Raw genomic sequence first — 19,295 nt, 5'->3', positions numbered from 1 at the left:
ACAATTCCTCATAGCCAGAAGTCAATAAAAGTCAGCACCAGGCTCTCTTACTACCTTGCCCCTCAGTTCAGGCAACAGACCTTCCAAACTCATTCTTACTAAAGTTTTTCTTCCATATAGGCCCAGATCCATACAGACACCTAAGACACATAAGTCTCAGTTTTAGTCTAAGATCCACTTAGACACCTAAGTCTCAGTTTTAGGCACCATTGAGATCCACAAAACCCCTGCTTGGCTGCTGCCTCTCTCTAGGCGCCTACATTCATTTGGAGCCTAAATTTCTACTGTAAAAGTTCCATAGGCCCCTACATTTCTGCCTCTGGGCAAGTGCACTGCTGCCTCCTTCTAGGCATCTGGTCTCTTAAGCCCTAGTGCAGGGTAGTCAACAGGCAGACTGTGGGCCAAATCTGAACCGCCAGAGGCTTTTGACTGGACCGTGAAACTGCTTGGAGACTGTGGGCAGTTAGTGCTGGGATGGAGGAAGTCTCGTGCACGTAGAGGAGTGACTGGCTGTGTGCTGGCGGGCTTGGGGGAGCTGGTGCCCAAAGCTGAAGGTGCCTGAAGTGTCCCCTGCTGCCCTCCCTAAATGGAACCATGCTGGGTGCACTGGGGTCTCAACCCCTGCTGGGCAAGCTGGGCGGGACTCCATTTCAGGAGGGTGGGACACTTGTCCCCTCAAAAGTTGAGTCATCCTCAGGTGCTTGCCGTGGCTCTTGCTCAGAGCCCCATGGGGGTGGGGCTCCATTTAGGGAGGGTGGAGAGGCACCTGCCACCCTGAGTTATGTGTCAGCCCTGGGCACCAGCTCCCCCAAACCTGTCAGCATGCAGCCAGTCACTCCTCTACCTGCATTAGCTGCCCCCACCTGCACGAACTGCCCACAGCTTCCAGAGTTTCCTGGTCCAGTCAAAAGCCTCTGCAGTCTGGATTTGGCCCATGGTTCACCTATTGACTACTTCTGCAGTAGGCCCTGGGTATATTACACAGCATTTTAGGTGTTTGTTGAACAAGGGGACTTGTGGTGTGAAAAATGATTCTCTGGAGTCTGGACCTTGTCTGTACCTTGACCAAGAAATTTGGACCATGAGAAAAAATAATTGACTATCTTTGCCCCAGTGCAATCCACAAACCAGATGAAGATAGGCATTCTTCCACCTGCACTTCTGTCCTGTAGGCATGCTCAGAGCACATCTAACTCCACACAAAATAGCGACCCCTGAACTATAGGATATTCTTATGTAGGTCTCCCTCAGCCTCTCTGTTGAAGCCATTCCACTTTAATTAAATTATTATATATTAATTGCACCAGAGAGAGAATCACTCCATAGTCCAGTGGTGAGGGCACTCAGCTCCTTGCCAGGCAGAGGGGGAAATTGAACTGTCGGGGTAAGTATCAATGAGGCAATGCAAGTGCCAATTAATGCAACCTAACTCTGTGGGGCAGGACTACCCACCCCTAGAGCTAGGAGTAGTTATATCTTTTGGCCAGTTCAATTCTTCGCCTTTCTGCCACGAATGCAGCCACCAGATACAGGGAGACTACCTGTGCTACATTTGAAGAGGAGTTATTTGGTTGCCCAAGTAATGCATTCTGAATCTGTACAGAATGCTTTGTCAAATATTTGTATATTGGGATACTGTACAACTGAAACATTATAAAGGTGCTGGCCCTTTAAAAATAAGCTGTCCCATATTTTTCATGCAGTAGTCGGTTTCCTTTAAACATAGGTGGTCCCTAAGGTACTGTAATAATTTTTAAAAGGATTATGAGTGTTACCTGTCTACCCCCCCTTATTCCACGTAACATAAAACGGGTGATTAAAGAGCCGGTGGCATTTTGCACGATTAACTTTAACAGCAGTCCTAGACAAATCCAAATTAGGGTAAGTACATTCTGTTTACCTAATTTCCACTGCATTCTCAATTCAGTATAGTATTCTGAACTTCTGCCTTAAACTGGCATGTTCCACCCAAAGCTGGCTGCAATTCACGGTAGCCAAAGTGATTTTTGTATGTGTTATTTGTAAAGTGTTTTGGGATCTTTGAGGGGGCAAAAATATATTATAAATATGATTTCCCCAGTATAAAGTTTTTTGGGAAAAATGCATTAAAGACTATTTAAACATGTAGAGTGGACTGCTTATTGATTTTTCATTAAATTTTTTCCATCTCTTCAATTATTTGCATATCACATGGCATACATCCCTGTGCAAAGCACTCAATAGATATAGCTGTGTTTTCATAGAGATCGAGCCAGTAGAAAACTGTAGGAAAACCAGAAAAAAAATCACCGACAATTTTCCTGATGTTTTCCAGGGCCTTTGTTTTATAGTGTTACAACAGATGGGGACAGTCACTCACAAATGTCACACTGCTAATCATACCAGAAGATCCACAAATTGACAAAGTTAATTGCATTAATCAGTAACATCTAACAGGAGCGCCATGTGAAGGTTTTCATCTTAAGTTCAGAAGAAGCTTTTTCTAAACATCCAAGAAAGCCCCCCCACTTCACCACTATCATCTCCATATACTATACAAGAAATAAACAAGGCACTTATGGCCACTAAAAGTGGTAACGTTTCTGGAAAGGATGACCTAATGATTGCTATACATTCAATGGGAAAGATCCCCAAAAGCTGGTATGAGGTGATAAGTCATTACACTCTTCAAATGATAATGCCAGCTATTGCCCAATATCACTTCTTTCACTGGCTGGTCTCAACCCTATTTTTGACGTCGTCCTGCTGAAGAGCTGGTTTCAGACCAGGCCATAGTTGCTGTGACCAGGTTCTCACCATTGCTATTCATATTGAGACTGGCTTCCAGGGGAATCTAAAAACCACAACAGCACTGATACATTTATTTGCCACTTACAATATGGTAAGGAGATATGGGCCACTGCTCAAGGCATTTATGGCCATCAAGTATCATAGCACTATGCAACTTCTGGCCACAATGTGGCGCAACAGAATATACTGCATTCTTCTGAATAGGGAGATCGGCAAAAAATGGTACGAGGCAAAGGTCTCATCACCCTCTCCATTGAATTCAACATAATGGCACAATATTTCAATACTGGAAGCTCCATGCCAACAGCCTTTCACCTAAACAACAAAGCCAACAACAAACACTTAATGTCACCTTTCGCAGTCAGCAGGTCTGAAATGAGCCCTGTCCAAAGAACTTTGACAGAAGAGCTTGACTTTTAAAGCCCACCTGGAAAAGATATGCGAAAAGATAAAAGCAAGAATGAGCCTTGTTTGAAAACTCATGGGCACAACATGGCATGCTGATGTGCACACACTTCAAACAGTGACTCTAGCTTTGGCACACTCCACTGCTGAATACTGCGCACCAGTCTGGGTGGGCAGCTCATGTGCCAAATCTCTAGATGCACAGCCTAATGCCACGATGACAATCGTAACTGGAACATTAGAATCAACGTCTGCCCAAGGTTGCCCACCCAAAATCCAGAGAGACACATGCAGTTTGTGAGTACAGTTGAATCATGGCCAACTTTAACTTGCCAATTCATGACGAACTCCAGAAGATTCCAAAGACGCATGAAATCTCAAACCTTTCTGGGATTGGGCTAAAACTATTAACTATTCAGGGGACACCATCATAGGGCCTAATCACATCAGCCACACTATCAGAGGCTTGTTCACCTGCACATCTACCAATGTGATAGATGCCATCATGTGCCAGCAATGCCCCTCTGCCATGTACATTGGCAAAGCTGGACAGTCTCTACGTAAAAGAATAAATGGACACAAATCAGACGTCAAGAATTATAACATTCAAAAACCAGTCGGAGAACACTTCAATCTCTTTGGTCACTCGATTACAGACCTAAAAGTGTCAATTCATCAACAAAAAAACCTTCAAAAACAGACTCCAAAGAGAGACTGCTGAATTGGAATTAATTTGCAAACTGGATACAATTAACTTAGGCTTGAATAAAGACTGGGAGTGGATGGGTCATTACACAAAGTAAAACTATTTCCCCATGTTTATTCCCCCCTTTTCCCCTCCCACTGTTCCTCAGACGTTCTTGTCAACTGCTGGAAATGGCCCACCTTGATTATCACTACAAAAGGTTTTTTCCCCCCTGCTCTTCTGCTGGTAATAGCTCACCTTACCTGATCACTCTTGTTACAGTGTGTATGGTAACACCCATTGTTTCATGTTCTCTGTGTATATAAATCTCCCCAATGTATTTTCCACTGAATGCATCCGATGAAGTGAGCTGTAGCTCACGAAAGCTTATGCTCAAATAAATTGGTTAGTCTCTAAGGTGCCACAAGTCCTCCTTTTCTTTTTGTGGATACCGACTAACACGGCTGCTACTCTGAAACCTATTAAAATATCCTCATTCAATCCTGAGGCAGAATGGAAAGAATTCTGGGATAATTCTGTGGTTGTTTGTTCGTTCCAAACACACACCTGATTGCCAACCCTACAAAAGAATTTCTAGGCTACAATCCACTCTGAAAACAGTGGTCTGCATTGAACCATTTAACAGTGCATGGCAGATGCTGTCACCTCTTACAACTTTGGAAGATCAGAGACAATGAACAATGTGACTGCTGTAGACTACTCCTGGGGGAATTCTGTGCCAAAAAAATTAAAAATGTTGTGCTCAATATTTTAAAATTCTGCAAAATTCTACATATTTTATTTCTCAAAATAATACAATAATTCAATTATTTTGGTAATTTATTTCAGAATACCTGTCAGCAATCTGAAGCAATACAGACCATAAAAAAAGATTCAGGAAATGTTTTTTTGACAAACTGATTCCTTACTAGGCATATTAATACAGAACTTTGTGTAATTCATTTACACTATGATACAGAAATGTATTTCTCGCACCCGTAAGAGGCAGTGCAAAGGCTTGGGGGAGTCAGGGGTAATGAAGGAGCTGAGGGAGATGGAAGGAGCCTGGGAGTGAATCTGGAGGGTTGTTGGGTGTGGGTAGAAGTATGAAATAGTTTCTTGGGGGGGAAGGGGATTGTTAGGAAGCCTCCCCCATGCAGACCCTGGCTGACCCCGAATCTCCCCCATTCAGTCAGGCACATCTGTCCCTGTCCCCGTGTGTCTCTGCACTCTCCACCCCCATGTGACCCTGGAGTCCCTTCCCATTCAGCCCCTGGCTCAATACTGTCATCCCACTTAGCTCCTGAGCCTGTGCCCCACGTCTGTGACCCCCTCCCCCCAGCAGCCCCATGTGCCCCACTCTGCCTCCTACCCTGGCTACAGGGGCAGGCTGCTGTGATGAAGATAGCTGGCTGCTTGCTAGCCATTACTACTGGACAGTTGGCTGTTCTGGCACCACAGCGGCCTCTGATGGCTGAAAGGCAGAACTGCAGCACTTTATGTGCAGAATGTATTTTTTGTGGGGGAAAAATTCTGCTCTGGAAATGAATTGTGTGTGTGTGCAGTGGTGCAGAATTCTCCAAGTAGTAAACACCAGTCACAATTTTATGGACCACACTGTAAAGCAGTTTCTGCTTTGATTGCTTGCCAGTAGCATCTCAAACTTACATCAAGCCACTCCCGAAGCTAACCACTGGCTCTCTAATCTGGATTTATTTGAATGTTGCTTTTTACACCTCTCTTGCCATATGAAAGAAGTCACTGACATTTTGGATCACAGTTATATCTATTTATATCAATCACACCACTGTAATGCTATTTGTTTAAGATTTCAGAAGCAGGTACTCTCAAGCAAAAATCAACTCAGCAGCTAGATGCCATTCTAAATATCATTAACAAAAATTAACAAGAAAGGTTGATGATAGAACACAAGCCCAAAGTTTTTGCAAGGAGTTTTCTACACTTTTTTTTCTTAAACCACACAACTGACAGCACTTACCTTACAGAATCATAGAAATGTAGGGCTGGAAAGTACCTTGATAAGTCATCAAGTCCAGCCCTCTGTGCGTGGCAGGATCAAGTAAACCTAGTCCATCCCTGACAGATGTTTGTCCAACCTGTTTTTAAAAACCTCCAGTGATGGGAATTCCACAACCTTCCTTGGAAGCCTGTTCCACAGCTTTAGAATGTTTTTCCTAATATGTAACCTAAATCTCCCTTGCTGCAGATTAAGACCATTACGTCTTATCCTTCCTTCTGGGAACATGGAGAACAATTGACCACTGTCCTCTTTATAACAGTCATTAACATATTTGAAGATTTAGCAGGTCCACCCCCACCCCCCTGACAAGTTGTCTTAAACTAAACATGCCCAGTTTTTTAAACCTTTCCTCATAAGACAAGTTTCCTAAATCTTTTATCATGTTTGTTGCTTTCCTCTGGACTCTCTCAAATTTGTCCACATCTTTCCTAAAGTGTAGCACCCAGAACTAGACACAGTACTCCAGCTGAGGCCTCCTGAGTGCAAAGTAGAGTGGGACAATTACCTCGTGTCTTATACGACACTCTTGTTAATACACTCTAGAATATTAGCCTTTTTCATGGTTGCATCACATTGTTGACTCATTCAAATTGTGATCCACTAGAACCCCCAAATCTTTTTCAGCAATACTACCTCCTAGTCAGTTATTCCCCATTTTGTAATTCTGGCATTTGATATTTTTTTTCTAAGTAAAGTACTTTGCACTAGTCTTTACTGAATTTCATCTTGTTAATTTAAGACCAATTCTCCAATTTGTCAAGGTCATTTTGAATTCCGATCCTGTCCTCCAAAGTGCTTGCAACCCCTCCCAGCTTGGTGTCATCTGCAAACTTTATAAGCACACTCTCCACTCCGTTATCCAAGTCATTAACGAAAATATTAATACCAGACCCAGGACTCACCCCTCTGTGCAACCCCATTAGATACATTTTCCCAGTTTGACAGCAAAGCATTAACTACCCTTTGAGTATAATTTTTCAACCAGTAGTACACCTATCTTATAGTAATTTAACCCAGATCGCATTTCCCTAGTTTGCTTATGAGAATGTCATGTGGGACTGCGTCAAAAGCCTTACTAAAAATCAAGATAGATCACATCTACTACTTCCCCTCCATCCACTACAACAGTAACCCTGTCAATGAAGAAAATTAGATTGGTTTGCCAAGATTTGTTCTTGAGAAATTCATGGCTAGCTATTCCTTGTAAATTTATTATCCTCCAGGTGCATCAAAACCATTAATTTACCTGAAGCGAGAGAGGATTAGGGTTTTTTGAAATAGAACCTCAACATTCATGTTACATTTTTATTTGGTAATTATTCTTTTATTTCAGGAGTTCTTAAACTTTTCCACAGCATGGATAACTTTCTAATATAGAGACTGTCTCAAGGATCAACTCTAGTCATTTATGACTGCGTGGACTACCTTCCCTTCCTTCCCATTTGCAATCATATGCGGCAATCACAATTGTTTACATGGAATCATAGGAAATGATTTAATGCATTTTTAGCTTGTAATGAATTTTAGCAGTTGGAAAAAAGGTAGGGTACTTATTTCATTCACCAAGACTCCATGGATCATTGAGGGAACTTCTGAACTTTTATTATTCAATTTACAAAACTGATTAACTGGACAACCTCTAAGCGCACAGACTTTGATAAAAACCACATGAATAATATCTTACTAAACAGATTTCCATCCCGAAATAGGTTTTATGGCAGGGATGGGCAAACTTTTTGGCCTGAGGGCCGCATCTGGGTATGGAAATTGTAGGGGGGGGGGCTATGAATGCCCCGTGCGGGAGGGGTACTCTATGGGGTTTAGCATGTGGGGGCTCTATAAGAGATGTTACTGAGGTGGGGGGAGGGGTGAACTCATGCCTGCGCAGTGTGGCTCTGTGTGCCAGAAGATGGTGCTCATCAAGGGAATTGTGAGTCGGGGGCTGAGGAGTGCCGGGTGGGCAGAGTGGGGCAAGCCCCCAACCCCGCTCCCTGGCGGGAGCTCGAGCTCCAGATAAAAAGATCTAACGGGCCGCCGTAGTTTGCCCACCCCTGCTTTATGCAGTCCAATTCCCCTGGGTGAATATATGAGCTTTACAACAAGACTGAACTGTAATGGGGAAAAGGAATTCCAATGTCAAGGACCCTCCACTAAGAATGTTCTAGTATCCAGAGCGCAGATGTTCAAATCTCCCAGCTATCTCAATTCCTGCAACACCATTAAGTGGGGAAGAGAGACGGTCAGTCCCTCAGGTAGCGAGGATGTGGATCATTTAGGAAATTATAACAACTACTCACTAGCACCCAGTAAGAAGGACGACAGGGCAGAGAAGACTCCTAATCTTCTTCCAATGTAGGCAGTGACAAAGTACAAGGAATAAACAGCAAGCAAAGTCTAACCTGCAATGAAGGGGAACACAAAAATAAGAGCTTTGCAGCTGGAATCCATTTGAGTACCTGGTCACTTCCAAATTCAGTCATGCTAAAGGGATCTAGTTAGGCATTTGGCCTGACACAGATATGGTAAAGCAGCATTGTCTTGCAGTGCAGCTGGGACCCAATGGGGTACGTCTTCATAGCAAAAAAACCCCAAAACTCTACAGCAGGAAGTCTCACAGCCCCGACAAACAAACTTGGGTTCACACTAAAGTGCTACAAATAGCCTGTGTAAACATTCAGGCTGGGGCTGAAGCCCAGGGAGAGGTGTACGGGCTCTGAGACACTGCCGTGGGCTTTTTTTTTCGTTTGTTTGCACTGTGTAGACATATCCATGGAGTCTGCCACTACAGTTGAATTTGCAATGTATTAATGTTTATGTTATCAAAATTAAACTTTGATATTAGCCACCAATTAAAAGGGATTCGAGAAATTACTTTCCTGCTTGTCTAGAGCAGAGGTTCCCAAACTTTTCTTATTTTATACCCCCTTCCAGATCTACCAGCTGCTGCGTACTCCAGCCCTTCTCCTCACTGATACTTTGTGAACTTAACAGTACCTGTATTTAGCAATCCATCCATATTTCACTGTTATGTACAGATATAGTTATAGTGCGACATAGGAGGGTTTTTTTGGTTTTCTAAGTTCTGAGCTCAATTAGACTGGACAGTTGCTGGGCAACTGAACTGGTGATTGGAGGCGAGGGCTTGGTACATCAGCGTCTGTGTACTTGCGTTCTTATTGGTACATCTTAAATAAATGACCATATTTTATAAAACAGATTCCTAGAGTTTTAAAGCCAATTAGAAAAATGAAATAAAATAAATAAAATTCACTATTATGCCATTTCTCCCACATACCCCTCACAGTTTGGGAACCCCTGGTCTAGAAGAAACATTCCACAAGATAAGGTAGACATAGCAGAAGTATACCCGTTTACATACTTTTTATATTGGAAAAGGCTATATAGTACAATGTCAAAAGGTATAAATGTTGTTTAAGGAGCTTCAGCTTCACAGTTTTACCCTCATTTCTTTTTATGGAGATATAGCAACTCTGACCATCAATATATCAGTTGTTCTCAGAAGGCCTAAGAACATTATGCACCTGGCTTAGCATTTGAGTAGACAGACATTACACTGAAGAAAGTCCCTTTCGCACTCAGAGCATCTGTGACTGGTTCTACTGAAAGCTTACTCCAACTCTCCTTTGCTGGAAGGGAAAGTATAACAGGCTTTTATCAAGGGAGGAAGAGGCATTTCTACAACTATTTCAGGCTCTTTCTGTATTCTCTAGCATGTATCCCAGTTAATATTTATAACAGCTCCAGTAAAATGAGAGCTAGCTGTTATGGTAAAACTAACCTAAAAAACAGTAAAGACGTAGAATAGAACCAAATCGGAATTGGACAGCATGAACAGGATAGTCTGTGAATGTGAAATCCTATTCTGCTCATAGATCATATAGTAAAAAAGAACAGAGAATGTAATACATTGGCAAACTGCAACTCATTATTTGAGTGCTACCTAAAGCACATGGTTGCATTTCTCTTACCATATACTATGTACAGCTGGTGTATATGGCGTAGTCTTTCCTTTTATTACTTAGATTATACAATTTTGTTAAATATATAGTAACAATGAGCAGTAATAGCTGACTAGAAGTAATTCATCCCTGCACTTTTCTAGCTCAAGAGACATCAAAAAGTAATACACCAGGTAGTTTGACTCCTACCTCTCTCTCAGCACCAAATGCCTTTTAAAAAAAAGTAAGATTTCAAATAAAATATTAAGCTAGAATCTTCCTCTGGCCCTCCTCAGACACACAATCTCTGTAGATGCACCTCCTTGAGGCAGGAATCTTCTGTATAATGTCACTGCTCACATATGACTGTACAATATTACAATACACAAACATGGCTCAGGAAAGTTTACAAAACACTGATTTTGTTCCACTAAAATTACTGATGCAGACAGTAACTGAATGGAATACTAAGGGAAGACTAGGTTCAAGGTGACTTGGAGCACTTTAACTCGTTAAGTAGCACAATGCAAACAAATCCTTGTCTGATTTTAACCTCTTAAAATGCTGCATTTACAATAACTGACCATTTTAAAAATAAGAACATGTGATTATAGAGCCACAGGAATTGTTAAGGGGACGCAGGGGCAGATATACCCCTTAAAATTACATTAATTCACCATTAAATAGATTTAAACTAGGGCTGTCAAATGATTAAAAAAAATAATCGCAATGAATCGTGCAATGAATTGCACTGTTAAACAATTAAAGATTACCATTTAAATATTTGTGGGATGTTTTCTACATTTTCAAATATATTGATTTCAATTATAACAGAATACAAAGTGTACAGTGCTTGCTTTATATTTATTTTTGATTACAAATATTTTCACTGTAAAAAAAAAGTTTTTCAAATCACTTAAAACAAGTACTGTACTGCAATCTCCTTATCATGAAAGTTGAACTTACAAATGTAGAATTATGTACAAAAAAACCCATGCATTCAAAAATAAAACATAAAACTTGAGAGACTACAAGTTCACTCAGTCCTATTTCTTGTTCAGCCAATCACTCAGACAAACAAGTTTACATTTGCAGGAGGTAACGCTGCCTGTTTCTTCTTCACAATGTAACCTGAAAGTGAGAACAGGTTTGTGTGGCACTGTTGAAGCTGGCATTGCAAGGTATTTACATGCCAGATGCACTAAAGCTTAATATGTTCCTTCATGCTTCAACCACCATTCCAGAAGACATGCATTCATGCTGATGTTGGGTTCTGCTCGATAACAATCCAAAGCAGTGCAGACCAACACATGTTCATTTTCATCATCTGAGTCAGATGCCACCAGCAGGTTGATTCTCTCTTTTGGTGATTCAGGTTCTTTAGTTTCCACATCAGAATGTTGCTCTTTTAAGACTTCTGAAAACATGCTCCACGCCTCATCCATCAGATTTTGGAAGGCATTTCAGATTCTTAAGTCTTGGGTTGAGTGCTGTAGCTATCTTTAGAAATCTCACATTGGTACCTTCTTTGCATTGTCAAATCTGCAGCAAAAGTGTTCTTAAAATGAACAACATATGCTGAGTCATCATCTGAGACTACTATAACATGAAATATCTGGCAGAATGCAGGTAAAATAGAGACAGACATACAATTCTCCCACAAGGAGTTGAGTCAGAAATGTAACTAATGCATTATTTTTTTAAACTAGTGTCATCAGCTTGGAAGCATGTGCTGCGGAATGGTGGCCAAAGCTTGAAGGGGTAAACGAATGGTTAGCATATCTGGTAAATACCTTGCAATACCGGCTACAAAAGTGCCATGTGAAAGCCTGGTCTCACCTTCCAGTGACACTGTAAATAAGAAATGGGCAGCATTATCTCCCATAAATGTAAACAAACTTGTTTGGCTTAGTGATTGTCTGAACAAGAAGGAGGACTGAGTGGACTTGTAGGCTCTAAAGTTTTGCATTTTATTTTTGAGTGGTTATGTAACAAAACAATCTACATTTCTAAGTTGTACTTTCACAATACATTGTACTTCAGTACTTACAGGAGGGGAATTGAAAAATACTATTTTTTAGTTTTACAGTGCAAATATTTGTAATAAAAAATAATAGTGTACACTTTGTATTTTGTAATTGAAACCAATATTTGAAAATGTAGAAAAATATCCAAAAATATTTAATACTTTCCAATTGGTATTCTACTAACAGTGCGATTTTTTTTTCGAGTTAATCACATGAGTTAACTGCGATTAATCCACAGCCCTAATTTAAATTAGCATGCATCTTTCAGTTTGGCTCTATTTGAGAAATGACTAAACAGAAGTGACACTTTCTTACTCAACAAATCTGCTCTGTGCGTATTCAGTTCCTAACTTGGCAAAGTAAGCTTTTGCTCTTATCTCTGCAGCCAACAAAATTCAGCTGGCAAGTGTTTTGCAGAGCCTATTACAACGTTAGTTTTTTCACTGCAAAAATCTAGGAAGTTAAAATATTAGTTCTCCCTATTCTAATCGAAGCACTCATTGTATGTTAGACCATGATATTGACGGGAACTGTTAGTTTAGTATGTTTTCCTACAGACGCCCAAAAATGTAGCCTGAAGCCACATATGACCAAAAAACCTGTAGTGGAACCACCCCCTCCATGTACCATCCCAGATTACAATCTGGGACCAGATATGACCCAAACAACCTTGCAGTGGAGCTATCAGGTGTATGTACTTGTACTATAAGGGCGAGGTGACTAAATACAGCTTTTGTTTTGTGAACAGGCTATCCTATTAGTGTACATGTGTATGTATTATGGCTGTCAAAAAATTAACTATACAATAAAAAAAGTCACATTTAAATAACAGAATACCATTTATTTTAAATATTTTTGCATGTCTACTACAAATATTTGCACTGTAAAAAACAAAACAATTATTTTTCAGTTCATCTCATACAAGTACTGTAGTGCAATCTCTTTACCATGAAAGTTGCCTTCCAAATATAGAATTATGTACAAAAAAAACTGCATTCAAAAATAAAACGTAAAACTTTAGAGCCTACAAGTATACCCAGTCCTACTTCTTGGTCAGCCAATCAACCAAGGTTAGTTACAATTTGCAGGAGATAATGCTGGCTGACTACGTATTTACAACGTAACCAGAAAGTGAGAACAGGCATTCGCATACCATTGTTGTAGTTGGCGTTGCAAGATATTTACGTGCCAGATGTGCTAAAGATTCATATGTCCCTTCATGCGTCAACCACCGTTCCAGGGGACATGCATCCATGCTGACGACGGGTTTCGCTCGATAACAATCCAAAGCAATACGGACTGATGCATGTACATTTTCAGCATCTGAGTCAGATGCCACTAGCAGAAGGTTGATTTTCTTTTTTGGTGGTTTAGGTTCTATAGTCTCCACATCAGAGTGTTGCTCTTTTAAGACTTCTAAAAGCATGCTCCACACCTCGTCCCTCTCAGATTTTGGAAGGCACTTCAGATTTTTAAATCTTGGCTCCAGTGCTGTAGCTATTTTTAGAAATTTCACAGTGGTACCTTCTTTGCGTTTTGTCAAAAGTGCTGTGAAAGTGTTCTTAAAATGAACATGTGCTGGGTCATCATCCGAGACTGCTAGAAATGAAATATATGCAGAATGCAGGTAAAACAGAGCAGGAGATGTACACTTCTCCCTCCTCCCCCAACAAATGCAGTCACAAATTTAATTGATACATTTTTAACAAGCGTCATCAGCACGGAAGCACGTCCTCTGGAATGTTTAGCATGTCTGGCATGTAAATACCTTACAACGCTGGCTACAATAGTGCCATGAGAACACCTGTTTTCACTTTCAGGTGACGTAAATAAGAAGCAGGCATCATACCTCCCATCAATGTAAACAAACTTGTCTGTCTTAGCAATTGGCAGAATAAGAAGTAGGACAGAATGGATTTGTAGGCTTTAAAGTTTTACACCGTTTTGTTTTTGAGTGCAGTTATGTAACCAAAAAAAGTCTGCATTTGGAAATTACAACTTTCATGATAAAGAGATTGCACACTTCAGTACTTGTTTGAGATGAATTGAAAAATACGATTTCTTTTATTGTTTTCACATATTTGTAATAAAAAAATAATAGAAAGTGAGCACGGTGCACTTTCTATTCTTTGTTGTAATTGAAATCAATATTGAAAATGTAGAAAAATATTTTAACACATTTCAATTGGTATTCTACTGTTATAAGTGTGATTAATCGCACTTATTTTTTAATCACGATTAATTTTTTTGAACTAATCATGGGAGTTAACCACAATAAAATTGACAGCCCTAATAGACTGCTTGACATATATCGCTTTCTTCTTCAGACATGTTGCCATGTCAAAGGTGGGAGAGGCCATAGAAAACAGAAAAAAAAAATATTAAGAACAGTCCGAGCCAAACCGTATCCAGCTTTATTAAAGGTACTTTTCATAAACAATCATGGTAATTCAGGCAGGACATGGGCTACAATCTGCAACATTTTACAACAACTTCAAACTCCCCTCCCTCCATGGACTATCAAAACGTAAAAGTTACTATATAAAACCAATGAAGAATCTTCATTTCATACTTGGACAAGGAAAAGTTTAGAGTGAGGGTGGACACTTTCACATTTAGCATGTTGTTTAACAACTTTTCACAAGCCTACCCTGACTTTTAGAGAAAAAAATTAAAACTGCAGAGTTTTTAATTTGAAGATCCACAATATAAAAGAGGAAATGTAGCTTCTTTTAGAGCCTGCACATCCCAATTTGGACACTGAAAGTCTGGATTGCCTGACAGTGACAATGCATTACAATTTGGGGTGATAAGTCCCAAAATGCCTTTTGCCATATTTAAAGGAGTGATAAGCTATATGCAAATGGCTAAGGGAATGAGAAAACAGAGGGCATTACAAACTGCAGTTTTAAAATTGGCAAGCAGACAGGTTGGGACCTTCAATGTTCACTCCAATGCATTTCACAAAGCTAAACTCATATGCAGCATCAGGGAATCCCTCCTTTTCATGTCCAGGAAGAGCCCTCTCGTAAAAAAAACAAAAACACCCAAAACCAAAACAAAAAAAAACAAGGGGACTTTTTTTGTCTTGTTTAAAATGGGTTCTGAGAAATAGAGAGTGACATTTTTGCCCCTGTTGCTCCCCAAAAAACACAACAACGAAGCATTCTGTGTGCTAACATAGCTTAAAAAAAAGTAAAACAAAATTCTGCATTGTTATAAAACTTGATAAAAAATAGTATTTCAAACTGTACAGTCACCAGAAGTACACAGTTATCAAAAAATTCACACAATTCACTTGGCATCACCAGCACCTTCAGCTTTCTGTGCCTGAAAGAAAAAGGAGAACTAGTCAGTGCACTGTGCAGATTTACACTCACTTCTCACTTTGCACAAAGCAATTCATAACAGAATCTGGGAGGAAACAAATTATATCCCCCCAACCACTGAGGATCTTAAAAATGTGCTTTATTACAGTAATCAGATCACAATATTCATGAAGAATTAGAGGAGCCTTAGAAGTTAGCCTGAAGTTACTTTTCTATGCATCAATAGCATTAAAATAAAAGTGCATAACATAAGTGACAATTTAGCACTGCTGCTTTCAACTAGCACCAAACAAACAACTTTCGTTTTAAAGTACACATCAGTTGAGAATGGTAGGAACAAAACAGCCCAGAGCAAACTCTTAAATGTAAGTGTGCACATGGCTTATGCCATAAACAAGTAGCCTAATCAAATCAAGTATCAATACCTCTTTTTACAGCACAGGCCTAGACCTGCCTTTACCTAATAACATGGAAAACTTCCCAGTTCATTTGAGTAACTGACGCTACCAGACTATACCTGGTCTGTTTTGGCATCTCCATTTTCTGCAGGGTTGTTTCCATCCTTGCCAGCATCAGCTTTCCCCTTCTTTCCCTTGGGTAATTTTTCACCCTTCTGCCAAGTGGTGGGAAGATATTAATATTGTTAGAAGGACAAGCATCTTCTCAATACCCAACTATGTACCTGCAAAAGCCCCAAACTGGCAAGATGGGGTAACAGTACACTATTTGGAATTTAGATGTAAGTGGGGGAATAGAGTGACACACACAAGCATTTAGTTATCAGACAACCAAATTTACAGCTTTAATGAAAATACTGTCTTGAAGTTCTTGATCAGAACTCACACAAATATTTTATGTAACGGAAGGGACATCAACCCTTCCAAAAAGATTTAAGTAGACACACAATGTTTTTATTTAATGCACTGACAACTGAGCATTTAAGCCATAATTACTTGTTACCACCAGGCCATGTCTCAAACTAAACAGATCACAAATATACTTTGCACAGGACATTCATGATATTTTACATTAATTCGCTTCCCATGGTATCAGCTTACCTTTGGAGCTACCTTTTTAGGTTTAGGCTCTGGCTTCGGAGGAATAGGTTTCTAGAAGTGAGAAAAACAACTGAAGTATAGAACCCAAAGACACAAAATGACAAGCACTTTGAGCTCTTGTATTTTTTTCCCCGATGCCTTGCTTTTCCACAGCAGAAGAAACTTGGGCTGTTTGCCCATATGGGTGGGTTTCTGTCTCAGCTACCACACCATTCCTCTAGCTTGTAATATAGCACAATATTCACACCAGACAGTGAGCGGATAACCTTCTCCCACTAATGAGCATTCTAGAATAACACCTGATGTTACCCCCAGCCGATCTTCCATGTTAATATTAAAGACCAGTATTTAAAAAAAGTGTTTATTATGCACCATATCTCATCCCAACAAAATACTCACAGCAGATAACCTTGCTGATCTCCGTTGTGGCTATCAAAAAAAAAGAAAACAAATTAATATAACTGTCAGAACAGTTTAAAAGTATAAATTAATTATCTACTTTAAAGACCACAAAATAAATTTGATTCAAGAGTTAACACTAGAACATTTGACCTGCTTTCTTCACACTACCATGAAGAACAGAACACATTGCTTAGATCAGCGGTTCTCAAACTTTGGTACTTTCACACAGCAAGCCTCTGAGGGCAACCCCCCTCCTCCCTGATAAATTTAAATACTTCCTGCTTGAGGTGAAGTGGGGTTTGGGGTGGAGGCTGACAGCTCACGACCCCCCATGCAATAACCTCACAACCCCAGTTTGAGAACCCCTGGCTTAGATGATGGACAATATGGGGATACAGCTATTAGCTAGGCTGACAAAGGGCTAAGATTAAAAGACTTACAACTAAAGTCTTTCAAAGGTTAGTATATATGAAGAATGATTTGCTCCTTACAATTTGCCAAGATGAAATCAAAACTGTAATCTTGAAATTTAAACATTCATAAATCTTCTTACCTCATCCTTAACTTTGGCCTTATCGCCCTTAGAATCTCCTTCAGCCTACAATGAAAAGTACTAATTACACCAAGAAATTAACAGCACCGAACTAAAGGGGCTGAATGAGAGATAAAACTATCAGTCCCAAGACACTGTGCTAGGATGCAATTTTTGTATGTTTGTTTGGTTCAGGTAGTTAGATCAAGCAAATACATTAATTTGACCTCTCACTCGGGAGGAGGTGGCCTGAACTATACCTTCTATCTCAGGGATAAAGTCAAGTTCCAGGGGTGCCCACCATCCTCTCTCAAGCTTGTAGATTTCACAATAGCATTCCACCCAGCTATTGGATTGTCAGCCCTCTACACTGTGTGGTGTGGCTACACGCTATTTAAAATCAGTGTTGACACCTAGCATCCCTAGACTTGCTAAACAAAGCTGGAATAGCAGGAATTGCCATGCCATAAGAGATCTGGGCAGAGATGAGGGAGCCACACAATGCGCCTGGACTCCGTGGCAGCGCATCTCCGGGATCCTGCAGAAAGGTGGTACCAAACTTGCCCCTGGGTGTAATGGGGGCCTCACGATGATAAAGCTGAGCTTAGAAGCACTCTCTGACACTCTCCCCCCACTCTACCCGCCGGAGTTGCAGGAAAGGGATATATACGGTTAGGAGGCTAGCCCTCCCCCCCGGGAGGTGGCGAAGGGTCTCCCCCGAGCTCGGCGGCTGGGCTACCCTAAGGAGACCCTGCTCCCGTTGAAGGGCCCAGCCAGAGCCCTGGTTTTGGCGGCAACTCGGCCCCAGACCCAGAGCGCGGCCGCTTCCCGCCCTTTCCCGCGCGCTCTCGCCTACTTGAGGGAGGGGGCGAGCCCGCACATCCTCCTCCCCCCGCGCGCTCCCTAGCTCCCCGCGGGCACGTGCATCTAGCCGCCCTCCCGCCAAAACCAACTGGATCGAGCCGGCTCCACTCGGCCGCCCATTAATCCGACCAGGCCCAGCCGCCACCCTGTTCATTCGAGCCCGCCCCCGTTCCCCGACTCAGGCTGCTTCGCCCAAGGCCGCTAACCGCGCGCGACGGGTAACGGTCACGCAGTGACTCGCGCGGCCCCGCCCCTCCCCCGCGACCGTTGGGGCCTCTCCCGCGCGCCGCCTCACAACCGTTACCGCCCCAAAGGGGGGGAGGGGAGAAAGAGGGATTGGTCCCGCCCCCCTCAGCAACGGGGGGGAAAACACTTTGGGCCTAGGGCCTTAGCCCCGCAAATGGGTAGAGGGTGAAGTGGCTGCCCTTCGGCCGCGCCACGTACCTTTCTCTTGGGCATGTCTCCGGGCGGTGCGTGAGGAGCTCGGCTGGGCGGAGTGAGAGGGTCTCGCTAGGTCCGGACCGGGCGGTGTGGGCAGGGGAGTCTCGCCTAGGTCGGACGGTATGGCAGGCGTTGGCGCTAGGTTCCCTGGTCTCTCTCCCGACCCCACTAATTTGAATCGGGTGTTTATAAAGTTTTATATAGAGCCGGACGCGGCCCAACCGGTTCCAGCCGGATCCCCACCGCCCCGCCCGCCCATTGGCCAGCACGGGTCACGTGGGGAAGGGGCCAAACTGGGCGGGGGGAGGAGGAGGAGAAAAAGAGGAGGTGGCGCGCGCAGCGCTGCCCTCTTCTCCCGTCCCCGCCATGCCGGCGCTCGCGCTGCGCCCGCCTCGCGCCTCCGTGCGAGCCTGCCGCTGCAGCCCCCCTCCCCCCACCGTCTCCCCGCCGAGCAAGCCCGGGCCGGGCTGTTCACCGTCCCCACGGCAGCGGGGGGCTGCACAGCCTACTTTCTGCCCCAATGGCGGACAGCGCGTAGCAAATACCTGTCAGATATCCGGGGGGAAGGAGGAGAAGGGGAAGCTTCACTATTCCGGCCCTCCAGATCAATGGGGGCGGGGGGGGCTGTACGCAATCACACTGAGGGGCGGCGCTGTGCATCGCCCCACGCCGGTGCAAGGGGGCTGCGCGAAGCCCTCCCGCGGGCCACTCGGGCTCAGCTGGAGCTCCGCCTCCGGCGGTCGCCCACGAGGGGAAAGGCGA

The 19,295-nt window shown here is 42.5% G+C and overlaps 1 protein-coding gene and 1 long non-coding RNA gene across 2 annotated transcripts; both read right to left on the bottom strand.

The window, feature by feature from the left end:
- Positions 1-2,295: 2,295 nt before the first annotated feature.
- On the bottom strand, positions 2,296-10,800 carry LOC142069595 (uncharacterized). The gene is made up of 2 exons (XR_012665510.1): positions 8,219-10,800; positions 2,296-3,217 (listed from the first exon to the last, which is right to left on the bottom strand). It is a non-coding gene; the product is annotated as an uncharacterized LOC142069595 (long non-coding RNA).
- Positions 10,801-14,298: 3,498 nt separating this feature from the next.
- HMGN2 (high mobility group nucleosomal binding domain 2) lies at positions 14,299-18,790 on the bottom strand. The gene is made up of 6 exons (XM_048825944.2): positions 18,537-18,790; positions 17,250-17,294; positions 16,694-16,723; positions 16,295-16,345; positions 15,754-15,849; positions 14,299-15,237 (listed from the first exon to the last, which is right to left on the bottom strand). The coding sequence occupies exons 1-6, from the start codon at positions 18,549-18,551 to the stop codon at positions 15,202-15,204; spliced, it is 273 nt and encodes a 90-aa protein (XP_048681901.1). The 5' UTR covers positions 18,552-18,790; the 3' UTR covers positions 14,299-15,201.
- Between the last annotated feature and the right edge of the window lie 505 nt (positions 18,791-19,295).

Source organism: Caretta caretta, chromosome 19 (assembly GCF_965140235.1).
Source record: "Caretta caretta isolate rCarCar2 chromosome 19, rCarCar1.hap1, whole genome shotgun sequence".
Classification (NCBI taxonomy): domain Eukaryota; kingdom Metazoa; phylum Chordata; order Testudines; family Cheloniidae; genus Caretta; species Caretta caretta.
The sequence above is the reverse complement of the archived record's forward strand: the minus strand, read 5'-3'. Positions and strand labels throughout refer to the sequence as shown.